Source organism: Elgaria multicarinata, chromosome 3, assembly GCF_023053635.1.
Source record: "Elgaria multicarinata webbii isolate HBS135686 ecotype San Diego chromosome 3, rElgMul1.1.pri, whole genome shotgun sequence".
Classification (NCBI taxonomy): domain Eukaryota; kingdom Metazoa; phylum Chordata; class Lepidosauria; order Squamata; family Anguidae; genus Elgaria; species Elgaria multicarinata.
In genome coordinates, this window is record NC_086173.1 from 50,230,610 (window position 1) to 50,243,162 (window position 12,553).

At 42.3% G+C, this 12,553-nt stretch overlaps 1 protein-coding gene across 1 annotated transcript in view; it reads right to left on the bottom strand.

Annotated features, from left to right (window-relative positions):
* CACNA1G (calcium voltage-gated channel subunit alpha1 G) overlaps window positions 1–12,553 on the bottom strand; it is a 392,734-nt gene that overhangs the window by 152,390 nt on the left and 227,791 nt on the right. The window contains exon 9 of the mRNA XM_063120222.1: window positions 10,010–10,359. Within this exon, the coding sequence (XP_062976292.1) occupies window positions 10,010–10,359 (350 nt within the window). The remainder of the gene's footprint in view (window positions 1–10,009; window positions 10,360–12,553) is intronic.

The window sequence follows — 12,553 nt, forward strand, 5'->3', positions numbered from 1 at the left end:
TTGCAGTCTACGGCACTCTCAGAATTTTCCTCCAACACCACAGTTCAAAAGCATCTATCTTCCTTCGCTCAGCCTAAGGTAACGATCTCCTTTGCTGGAGATACATAATTATACTGAAACCCAAACAACAACTAGATTGATCCCAGAGTATCAGCTTGGTGGGAAAGTACCATTTTGTTCTGGATGGGGTTGTGCTCCCGCTGAAAGATCAGGTTTGTAGTTTGGGGGTACTCTTAGATCCATCTCTGTCGCTGGAGGTTCAAGTGGCCACGGTAGCTTGGAGTGCCTTTTACCAGTTTCAGCTGGTTCGCTAACTACGGCCTCTCCTGGACGGGGACAGCTTGGCCAGCATGGTACAGATTGGATTACTGCAATGCACTCTATGTGGGGCTGCCCTTAAAGCTCCTCCGGAAGCTGCAGCTAGTGTAGAAAGCTGCAGCTCGGCTGTTGTCCGGAGCTGCCCCTTTCCAGCATGTAACTCCTTTGCTGAGGAAACTGCACTGGCTACCTATTCGCTACTGGGCCAGGTTTAAGGTTCTTGTACTATTGTTCAAAGCACTAAACAACTTGGGACCAGGATACCTGCGAGAGCGCCTTCTCCCCTATCAACCTGCCCAGTCACTGAGGTCATCAGAAGACATGCTTCTGGTGGTTCCACATAGACCTATCGTGTGATTGGAATCCACCAGGGGAAGAGTCTTCAGTGTGGTGGGGCCCCTCCTATGGAATTCCCTGCCTCTGGAGGTCAGGCAGGTGCCAACTTTGTATTCCTTCTAGCACCTCCTGAAAACGTCATTGTTCCAGGAAGCCTTACCTGAATGACCAGCCGCAGTTTATTTTGCACTTCGTTTCTTTCAAAATATTCTTTTAATGTGTTTTATTCTGGTTTTGTCCAATTTTATTTTGTCCACCGCTCCAAAATGTTGAATGGGGAGCGGTATATAAATATTGTAAATAAATAAATAAATAAAAGTCTGCAGCAAGTGCTAGCAGCTGCACAAAACCTGGCCACCTTATCTGTAATCTGAGAACCCTTATCAGAGAGGCGAACAGGAAGATAATATTCATTTGATCTGCCTGGCATTTTTTTTTTTTTGGTAAAATAGGTGTAATAAAAGCACAGTGAATTTCTTGATAACAATATAATGAAATATTTCCAATAGTTTCCACTTCCCCTCCTTCACAGAGGGATGTCAGTTCATTGTATGGGAGCTTTCGATATCTTCCCTCTAAAAGCATAGATGGTAAAGCATGAAATGTAAAGGTTCTTCAGAGTTTGGAAATAGAGTGACCTGTCCATCCCTAGCCCTGTGCTGGTTCTCCCACAATCAGTGGTGCAATGGGTGTGTGCAGTAGGGTAGGCAGTGGTATGATAGGTGGACAAGTAAGGGCCTTTTCAGTCATGGCACCTAAATTCTCAAATGCCCCACAAAGGAAGCCCCCTTACTTCTTGTCTTTCAGTAAGGAGCAAAAAAAAAAAACTTGTTTCAGCAGCCGTTGGGCCTTGTATACACTGTAAATTATTGTCTGCTTGGCTTTTCTGTAAAAGTGTTTTTAATTGTTGTTTTGAATTGTTGCCTTTAGGATTGTTTTTAGTTTTTTGAAGTAAGACACCTTGGAGGTCCTAGAGATGACGAGTGAGGTAGAAATGTTCTTAAGATAAACAAACAAATGTTTTTAAAACTGCGAGCAGTGTAACTAGGGATAGGTGAGATGTAAATTCAGTTTGCACCTCCAGGAACCAAATGCAACCTGCAGTCTGAAGTTCGTGTATTTCCAAGTTTGCAATGTGATTTGTGCAACATCAACAAAAAAGTTTGAAAAATGGGTACATTTGGGAAATGTGCATAAAAAATACATAGATTTGAAAAATGTGCACAAACATGCTTTAGCCAATGGGAGAAAATGTGTACATTTAAAAAATGCACACGATGGATGCATACATTTGGAAAAATACGCTTGAAAATATGCACAAATGTTTGTGTGAAACCCCCATGCCCCCAGTAAAGCTCACAATTTGGTATGGACATGAGTCGGAACAAGTTTCAAGAAGGAAATCAGAGAGCCTTGATAAATTTGACATTTGCTTGTTCCCCCGTCCTAACTGTAACTCTGGCATTTATTGCATGTTGCTGAACATTCTTATGATGCATTTGTTCCTGGATAATGATAGCAATAATAGTATTTAATAAGCCTAAAATGAACTGTAAAGTGTTTGCTTGTGCTTTCACAGGCTAGGCAAAGCAAAGGTTCACTGTCTGTGCCCCCAACTCAGCTGTCCCCATTGTTGCCACAAAAGATTTGAGAGAGGGTATTGGAGTCTCCATCATGGAGATGAAACTAGTTGAACCTCCTCCTCCTCCTCTTCTAGGACAAAGTCATAATCATCTTGCTTAGGATGGGGTAAGTGGAATTTGCTTTCCCCTGCAAATTATGCAATGACTCCCAAGATGGAGAGGTCTTCTTTCTTTCTTTCTTTCTTTCTTTCTTTCTTTCTTTCTTTCTTTTTTATTTATTATTGCATTTATATCCCGCCTTTTTTCCTCCAAGGAACCCAAGACAGCATATACATAATCCTCCCCCCTCTCCATTTTATCCTCACAACAACAACCCTGTGAGGTGGGTTGGGCTGAGAGTCTGTGACTGGCCCAAAGCCACCCAGTGGGTTTCCATGGCTGAGTAGGGACTAGAACCCGGATCTCCTGACTCCCAGTCCAACACTTTAGCCACTACACCACACTGGCTCTCCACAGGAGGTAAACCAACAGAGAAAAAAGCTAGATCAAATGAGCCAGTAAGTTACTCATACCTGGTCTGCTACAGACCAAAGACTCTCGCTCCTTAACTAACACTTCTTAGCCACAAATGGCCACTGCTATAGGGATATCCCACATTTCCGCAAGAAACATTCTCTCGAATCCTCTTGTTGACTCTGATCCATTTTGCAAGCACATCTCTCTTACACACTGTGGCACAGATGGCTGATATTTTCACGCCGCAGCAGTTATTAGGTTTTAATGTTACTTAGTGACAACTTTACAACATTTGTACCGTCACCTGCTCAAGACCCCTGCCGTTTGATGCACTAAGGATTAAGCTTTAAAACTCTTAAATGAGCTTAAAAAGTGCCTGGAAAGGTTACAATGGTATTTTGCAAAGGGAGTGTGCACATTAGCCACCATTTTCTGAGGCTCTTTCTTTGAAGATTTTATATATATGCCCTCTTTTGAATTACTTCCTTTTCTAGACTTTCAAACAATTGCTTACCACTGGGCCAGTCCACAACGCCTGCAACTTCCACAGGTTTGGTTTCCCCTATTCATCTCCCCCTCTTTCAAGCTTGCTGAGACACAGCGAACCATCTGGCTGCATAGTTCCAGCGCTCCTGCCTCCGGGGCTCTGGACCTAACTTGATTTTGTACACTTTTGAGATTCCAACCTTGAATGACGGTGTGTTGCCAGTGGAACAGTACCCAGAGGTGACTAGAGTGAATTAGAAGTGGCGAGCTCAATGAGAGCAAATTACGTTTTCAGGTGTTCATTAGAGGAAACCAGTGTTCAGAAGCTAATGCCTCTTTTCAACGGTAGCAAGAAGAAATTTAGAAGTCTCTTAGCATTCCCCTTCAGAACACATGCTTGCCTTTCAGACTGCTTTTCTCCTTTCAATTGGATGGTCAAAAACAAGTACGTTTAAAAAACAAAGCAAAAACCGCAGCCAGTAAAAAACAAAGAACAAAATAAAAACAACCACCAGTTTATTCACTCTGTTTTCTGATTGAGGTTGATGGGGACAACTCCCGTGGCTTTAAAAAAAAAAAAAAAAACTCCGTTCCTTCCCCTGCAATCAAGCCAATCTTGTTATCATTCCCCCCACCATCGCAGGCCATTCCTTCAGGACCCTAATTATCTCTTTGCTTGGTTATTTGAGATTAAATTGGAAGAGGCTGCTTTATTTGCAGCTTTTAGAGTTTCTTTCCTTTACCATGTGGTTTGCCCTAATGGGATCTCTGCCATGCATCCAATAATGTTTCATCTAATCCCCGGGCTACTATTGGAGGCCAATTTTAGCTCCGGCTGGGATAATTGTGTCTTCAGATCAATTGATTTTCAGCATGTTAGGGGGTCCTCTGCTCAAAATAATTGGTGGGGTCAAGGTCCTTTATCTATGGGGGAGGCAGAGCAGTTGAGCGTTATGTAGACTGATGTGATAGCGTTGGGATAGCAGCACTAGTGATTCTCTTTACTAGATGATATACAGAGAAAGTGTACCATTAATTTCCACAGAGTGGGCCTGGACACAGTGGTTCAATATAGCTGCATCCAAGTGCATTTATGTCTCATATTCTGCTAACATGGTTTTTGAAATTTCTCAGCAAGTTACATCCCCATTTTTAAGAACAGACGGCAAATCTAAAACATGGGTGAAATGTGCCATTTATTTCTATTAATAACAAAACTTCCAGTTTCTCCTTATTATGGAAACCTGGTTAAGGGTGGCTTGTATGATGCTTTAAGTAATTATGACAGCTCCTTCTTTTGAAGGAATAGCTGATCTTCCTAAAAATGAATGCGCCAAGATTTTTAATTTTTTTTTGTTTTTTAGAATGATGTTCATGAGAATGTCTCATTAGTGACACACATTTTGAAATAATGGGCAAAACTTGCCAAAGTGCTTAAGTCAATAATGAAAAAAATTAGGGTTGGTTGTCATGAACATTTAATGAGGGCTCTAAAATTTACATCACTCTTCTTTTTGTTCTCAGGAGAGAAAGTTTGAAGGGAGAACTAGTGTGTCTCTTTTCTGCAGTGTGGGATATATAGGAAATTCAGGCTATACAGATTAGTATCAGGGCCAGCCGGCCCTACCATTAGACAGAGCGATGTGGCCGCCTCAGGTAACTACTGGCTTTGGGTGTCATGAAATGGCAGCATATTTGTTATTTATTTAAAGTGCAATCCTAGGCATGTCTACTCAAAAGTAAGGCCCATTGAGTTCAATGGGACTCACTCCCGGGTAAATGGGTGTCAGTTCACATTTTTAATTTTTCATTCTTGTATTTTTAGTGCCATGGAGCGTGCTTGTAGGATTGCCCCTCGTCAGGTGCAAAGATAATCTGATTGGCCTTGGATACTATGCACGAAGAGAAGGGAAACCCTGTGGGGGAGAGAAAAAACTAGCCGAAGACAGGGGCAGAACCAAGGATAATCTTGCAAGTTGTTATTTGTATAGAAAAGGATTTAATAAAAGCAGTCTACGCGTCTCGGACGGAAAACGTCCTTCCTCAGGGTCAAAAAGGTTTATACGTATAACCCTAACCCTAACCCTATGATTTCATTGAAGTGACAACTGTATAAACCTTTTTGACCCTGAGGAAGGACGTTTTCCGTCCGAAATGCGTAGGCTGCTTTTATTAAACCCTTTTCTATACAAATAACAACTTGCAAGATTATCCTTGGTTCTGCCCCTGCCTTCGGCTTGTTTTTTCACTCCCCTTGGATACTATGCACCTTGACCTTAGGGGTGAGGGTGCTATTTGCTGCAAAATATCTTGGGCCAGCCATGGATGAATTGCTGCTTATAGAATATTCACTATAGCTGTGGATGTGGCTCTGATTCAGCCCTGCCTGCTCTCAAATCAAGCTTGGAGCTTCAGAGCTATAATTTTGCACTTTAAAATAATTACTCCCACACTGGGCCTTAGCACCTTTCCAATGGGTGTTCATTACTATGAGAGAAAACTCTGGCCGTTTTTTGGACAGGAGGGATGCTTGAAAAATTAGGTATTTGTGAATTGTAATATGAACTGACCTGTTCTGCTCTTCCAGGACTAATGTGCGAATTGGTACTCAATTATCCACTATCTTTCATAGTTCTGATGCAGTTCTCACCTCAAAAGACATAACAAAATGTTTTAAAAATACGTATTTTGGGAGAAGATTCATTTAGGACTGTGTGTTTTGAAAGGAAACACATTTTAAACTTGTATTTAAATGCAACTGCCGTGTAGATTAAAACATAACATTTGCAGATTAATTCAGAAACAGGATGGAACAGATCTATGACTGAACACATGCAAAAATGTCATGGACCAGAAAGAGTCTGGTTTGTCCATCCTTGGGACTTCCATCCGTAAGGGACACCTGTCTAGCCATTTGAGTGTCACATGCCAAGAGTTAACTCTAGCATCAATCACTGTCTTAGCAACATCACATCTTCAGATTTCACTCTACAAGAAGCTAGACACATCGGGTGCTAATGCTCATGCTGCTTCATAGAATCATAGAACAGTAGAGTCGGAAGGGGCCTATAAGGCCATCAAGTCCAACCCCTGTTCAATGCAGGAATCCACCCTAAAGCATACCTGACAGATGGTTGTCCAGCTGCCTCTTGTCATGATCTCCTGTGTCAGGTGACGCAAATCCCACTCCCCACAGCAGGAATCAATGCTAAAAGAGGGTTGGAGTCCAAATATCTCAGCTGGAAAACCATTTCTTCGTTTATTTTATTTCAGACCTGTCAGTGGTCCTATCCTGTTTCCTTTCTGCTGTTAAGTATTCCAAGTCTGTGGGCATATCAACAACATTTTTCATACCAAACCCTTCAGCGTGGTATAACTTACAAGGCCAAGGTTCAGGGTGTGTGGAAGTGCCTATGCTTTAAATCTGCATTAAAGAAGCAAGAAAGCCTAATATAAAAACTAATCAAGTCAAGTGCTCTTAAGACCCTTCATTCCTTTTTAAATGATCTACCAATAAAGATACATTTAGTGAAGTTGATTTGTTTGCTCCTAAGTTTGAGGGAAAAAAGGTCACATTCACCATTTATAATCTCAGCTGAAAGACCAGAGCCATCAATTCTCAGCTCTAATTCCCTATCTCATAACTGTCAGATTATGAAATGGCACACTGTAAGCTGCAGGAGTTTACAGGAGAAAAAAACCCATCTTCTTATTCTCTACTGCCACTTTAATCAGATGAGTTAATAAAAACAGGATTCAACATTCCCTATCCACTCCAAGAGTCTGGTGGGAAAATGGGACATTGCATTCTTTAGGCTGATTTTGTTGTTGTTGTTAAGATAGCATACTGAAACCCATGGAGTACCCTTTTCCTGCCTCAGTCCCAAATTCTTCAAATTTGGGCCCATCACCTAATCATCTTTAGTCCACATTCCTACGGACACTGCTAGTACCTAGCAGACCCATGTCTCCCCATGACCCCCACCTGTGCATGTGGAAAAAGATACCATATTTTCTCATCAGCCTGATGAAAGTACATAGGTCATTACGATTCCCTCTCCTGCACGACCATAGCACCGCATTTGGTATGGCAGGAAGGACAGAGAAGCTGTTAAGGTTACTTCCCCACAGCAGGAAGCAATAGCTGACTTGTACAGAAATGACATTTCCACTTGTTCTTAAAATTATCCAAAATGTAGAATGTGAACTTTGCATCAAGTTTTCTAGTTTTCCCTCAGGCTCCAAAGAAATGATCCACTTGGCATTATTATTAAAAGAATGATGCATTTCAAAAGCAATCAGTCAATCCTTCTTTTGGCTACAGAGACATATTTTGAGTAAGGTCATCAAATGAAGGTCAAACAGCACGTGACGGATCCTACTGGTAGGGCGAAGAGTGCCTTTCCATTTAAGGCATAACAAAAACAAAGGTTAATCAGCCACATTGCATTAAGATTTCAGAAAACATGCTGGCTTGAAGGGACACATTTAGAACACTAACTGGGCCTCCGCCCCCCTAATGTACAGCCAGTGATGCATTAATACACCAGGATGGCACCGGGATCTACAATTATACCTGCAGAATCTAGTTTGCAGCTACAATTCAGACATGGAGAGCTAGCTACAAAAATGGGAACAAATGCAGCCACACTCAATAGCAAGTGACTATACCAAGAAGGGGAAAGAAGCTAGAAAAGAAGTAAAATATGCAATTTGTGGACCTCCAGGTGTTTTGGCCTACAACTTCCATGAGCCCTTGCTAGCATAGCCACTTGTGAGGGATCATGGGAGTTATAGGCCATCTGGAGGCCATCTGATGTTCGCACACATCTGGAGGGTTACAAGTTGCCCACTACTATTATACATGCTTAATAGGATTTTTTTAATTTTTTTTTTTTTAAAAAAAAGTCAGGCTTGACAGAAATGGAAGCAAAAGTCTTTGATTCATCCTTTGACTAGGAATAGCATTGATATAGACCTATGGAAATTGGAGCTTGTTTCAAATCTCAAATCAGAGACTATGTAGCACTTGCAGTTACAGAATGCAATTAGTGTGGATATTCTTGATTTTGGTCATCTCAATTTACTGTTATAACAGATACATTTCTAAGCAAAGATCTCCCCACAATATGATTGACTTGAGCAAAATAATTTCAACAACACCGTCATCCAAACTGTATGGGAAATGGTGTGTGTGTTTCGAAAAACCCCAAAGCATGCAATTACAGTACTTATTTCATGGTAGAGTCTGCATATTTCATGACATCTTGTTTGCAAGGTAGCTATTACAAAATCAAATCTAAATGATTTATTAATGCAAGCAAATAGTCTTGAGACGTTTGGTAGATTCATGGAAACCTGCTACCATTACTGGAAAATGGAAAAGAGCACAGCAGTTTGTAAACATGGCTTCACTCACAAACTTTCTCAATCTCAGCTACTGAAACTTCTGCTTCAGTTGCCATCTTGGTTGCAATTACGTTGTACTGAGCATCCAGCCACAAGGGCCAGCCCAAAACATTTTGCAATGACAAGCTGGCTCCCCCCATATTCCGCATAGAGAAGCCATCTGGCAACACTGGCATCGGGACAGCATCTTCTACTGCACTTGTGGACAGCAGGCTAATTTAGGGGATGCTGGGCACACCATGTGGCACACACACAGCTCTGCCTTCCAACACCTTGCTACAGCTTGGTCAATGCTCCACCTACCTGCCATCCACCCCTGCATGCACCACTTGAGGCAGACACCTCACTTTACCTAATGATAGGGCCGGCCCTGCCAGCCACTGAACCCATCAGTTAAATAAGCTCTATCTTCTTTCACATTTCCATGTTCCAAACCAACAGGCTGTCGTGGGCTGTAGCTGCTCAAGCGTCCCCAAGGAGTCAAAACCAAGGAAAGTTCCTAGGCTAATCTACAAAGCTTTACTGCAAACAATTAACACTTCTGTAACACAAACTAGGCACCTTTATGGGAAAATCCCCCCTAGGCAACGCTATGCAAACTAAGCAAAACAATTGACCATTCAAAGGAAAGAAAAGGCTTTTCAAATGTCCCAAGCTTCAAGGTGGAGGAGGATGCGTAGACGCCTTCTCACGCACTCTCTCCGACTGTCTCTTTGCTGCTAATCTCGCTGAACATTTTAACTTCCGGCGATTCCTAGCATCCAGTAATGTTTTGGAATGTTCACCCCCGGAAGTTGACTCCCTGTCTCCTGAGAGCATAGGATCTGGCCTTGGGGAGACAGACTCTGGGAGGGGCGCATTTGCCGTTGGAGGCTCTTCCATGTGAACTTCCTCCCTCACTGGCTCGGCATCTTCTGAATCAGAATCTGTTTCTGATTGATTCTTTGCGTCACCTGCTCCCAATACCGGAGCAGTAGGGGCATACATGACACAGCCATATTCCAAACCAACAAGTTTGGAATATCATATCCAAACCAATAAGTATAGCTGACCTCCATTCACTAATACAGACCTCCACACTAACTTGCACATAAAGAAGTGCTCCCTCAAGATCTACCAGCTTTATTGCCCTTGGAGCATGTCGCAGCTTTGTATAACAACAGACAGAACAACAATAGCTAAGCAGAGCAAGGCATAAAGCAGAGGGTCAACATTAATCAATGCTGTCTGGTATGAAATTCTGCTCAAGGGGCTAAGAGCAGAACCAAGAGGGAGCTAATGAGGCCAGCATCTAGGGCTCCTCTGCTGTAGGCAGAATCTAACTATAACTACTAAAAAAGCACAGACAAGGCTCTGCTTACCTGCTCGTGATACTCAATCCCCATGCTGAGGGTATTGATCAGGATAGCTATCATGATCCCACGTCCAAAGTACTTGCTATCTACAATCTTCCGAAATGTTTCACAAACCACCTTCCAGAAAGCTAGAAGTTTTAACGTGTTCCGTCCCCGGGCTTTCCAATGCTGGGGGTCCCTCTGATCACGGTAGTGAGCATCCTGGGTGAATTCGTATACCCCATCACTGTCGGAGTCTCCCATCTCATTGTCTGCTTGCTCTGGATTGGAAGCCAAGGTCTTCATGCAGTATGGACAGCTATCCGGGTTGCAAGTACTGTCAGGTTTCCCACACTGGCTGGAAATCTTGCAGGAGCCTTGACAAGGACCTGAAATAAGTACAAACACGCCCCCCGCCCTGTTAATATAGCAGACAACTTAAAATTCCCTTTTTTGAGCAGCCATACCATCTGACAATGACTGCATCTAGTTGTAGCTTTTACCAGAGGAAAACTTAAAAATTCTATACCAGAAAAATGCTATAAGCCATGGTCTATTTTAACCCTGTTGTTTAACCCACACATAACCCATGCTCACAGGGTTCGCACAACATGACAACACCCGAGCTGGAGTTGGATATGTGAATTAGTGCCTGAGGGCACTGCAGCTCATGGTGAGTTCACTCACAACAAGCCATGGGGTGTCATCCAAACCTGATCAGAAAGTTTGAATGGATTAAAGTTGGTCACACCTTCTGGACCAGTTGGAACTGGCTAATGCACTGTTAAGCAAATGACTGAATGAGATTTCCCCTCACTAGGGAATTTGGTTGGCCAGATCTTGCCTGACCATGTGTGTTTATTAATCAAATGATTATCAAGTTGGGGTAGACCAAGGAATGACTTAGGATTCCCCTCTCCTCCTCACGTAAAGAACGATCTAATTCAGTCTGAAAATGCAATGAGCTTGAGTCGGAGGTAGCGATGTTGGAGAAATTCACAATGGAATCCAATTAATTTGGATTTCTATAAATCCAACCTGCAGATTCTGCAACAGACCTGCTTTTTTCAAATCAAACAGATTCTGTAGACTTGCAGACCAGCTTTTTTTTTTTTTTTTTTTTTAAAAACACTTTTGGGGAGAATTTGGGCAAATTCACACTTGCACTAATGCACACTAGCGTGAATTTACACTTATGGTAATGTGCACTAGCACAAGTGTCAATTAGTGCTAATGTGCATTACCACAAGTGGAACAAAATTCTTGGATGTCCCTAAAAACAAATCCAATTCTGTCAATAAGCGGACGATAGAATGAAATACGCCTGATAATTTGCAAGACACAGATGGAACACGTTTAATCAGCTCCTTACATCCCATGGTGGTGGTGGTGGGAAATAGTTTGAGGAAAGGTCAGAGTTATTAAGATTTCTTGGGAGCTCTGAAACCTAGCAGGGCTGTGTCTCCTAAAAGAGTTTAACCTGTGAATCTCCACCTATGCTCAACCTGTATATTTGTAAATAAATGCAAATAATACAAAATGCCAGTCAGTCTCCAGTGGCCTCATGCAAAGGAAATTATCCCTGAGAAAGGTTTGCAGCTCTGGAGTTCTCGACACTCAGAGGATCAGGGAGCGGGGTTGCAATGTCTCCTCAAAATGCTAAAGCTCAAAGTTGCTTATTCCCAGATCCTCATTTTTTTTTTTAAAAAAATGTATGCAGATTTATAATCTTGAGATGGTTGCTTAAATTTGAGGGCGAGCAAAGAAAATCAACAGCGGAAAAAAGGGCAAGGGATAGCTGCCCACTGCCAAGAGTTCGCAGTTGTTTCATTACAGGTTTGGTCATTAAGGTGAATCAGAAAGCAATGAACTCTTCAGGCACCTGGAGTATTAGGCGCTGTAATTAGAGACAGCAAGCGGCTTTTGTCATCCTGCTGTTTGCTGATACTTCAACATTCACAGCTTCCCCCAAAACACACCATTCTGAAATCACTTCTTGTAATGGCTGATCCCAGCTGACAGATGGTCCCCTCGGCTCCCCATAGACAATAGTCTCCAGTTGGTGTTAGCTACGATGGAATGAGGAGTTTGTCTCCAGAGTGCACTGTGAATTCAGCTAAGACGTTTCTCTCAGTGTAAAGCCAGCAGGGGAAACTCAGATCACCTAGGCTGAACTTCTCTATTACACAAATTGTAATATTTTGGCTAGCTGGCCTGGCCCTGCTTTGCATTCAGAATTTTTTCTCTTGCCTAAAGCACTTAAAACACACACACACACACACACACACACACACACACACACACACACACAGAGCAATCTTGAAAAGTGCTTTGCAAAGGAGCCGTGTAGGTCTCTGTAGTGTTGACCATTATGTTACACTGACAGCCTTGTCCATGCCTTACAGGGAAAAGTCCTATAAGGCATTTCACACCTGAATTCGTAAATACTTGCAGTGTATCATGGCTGCTTAGAAAAAAGTTGCATTTTCACATTGGGTACCTTTTACAAATTATAGAAAGTTGGATCCAAACTTTGCCATGCTTAAAGTAGATCCATTGAAATCAACAGGA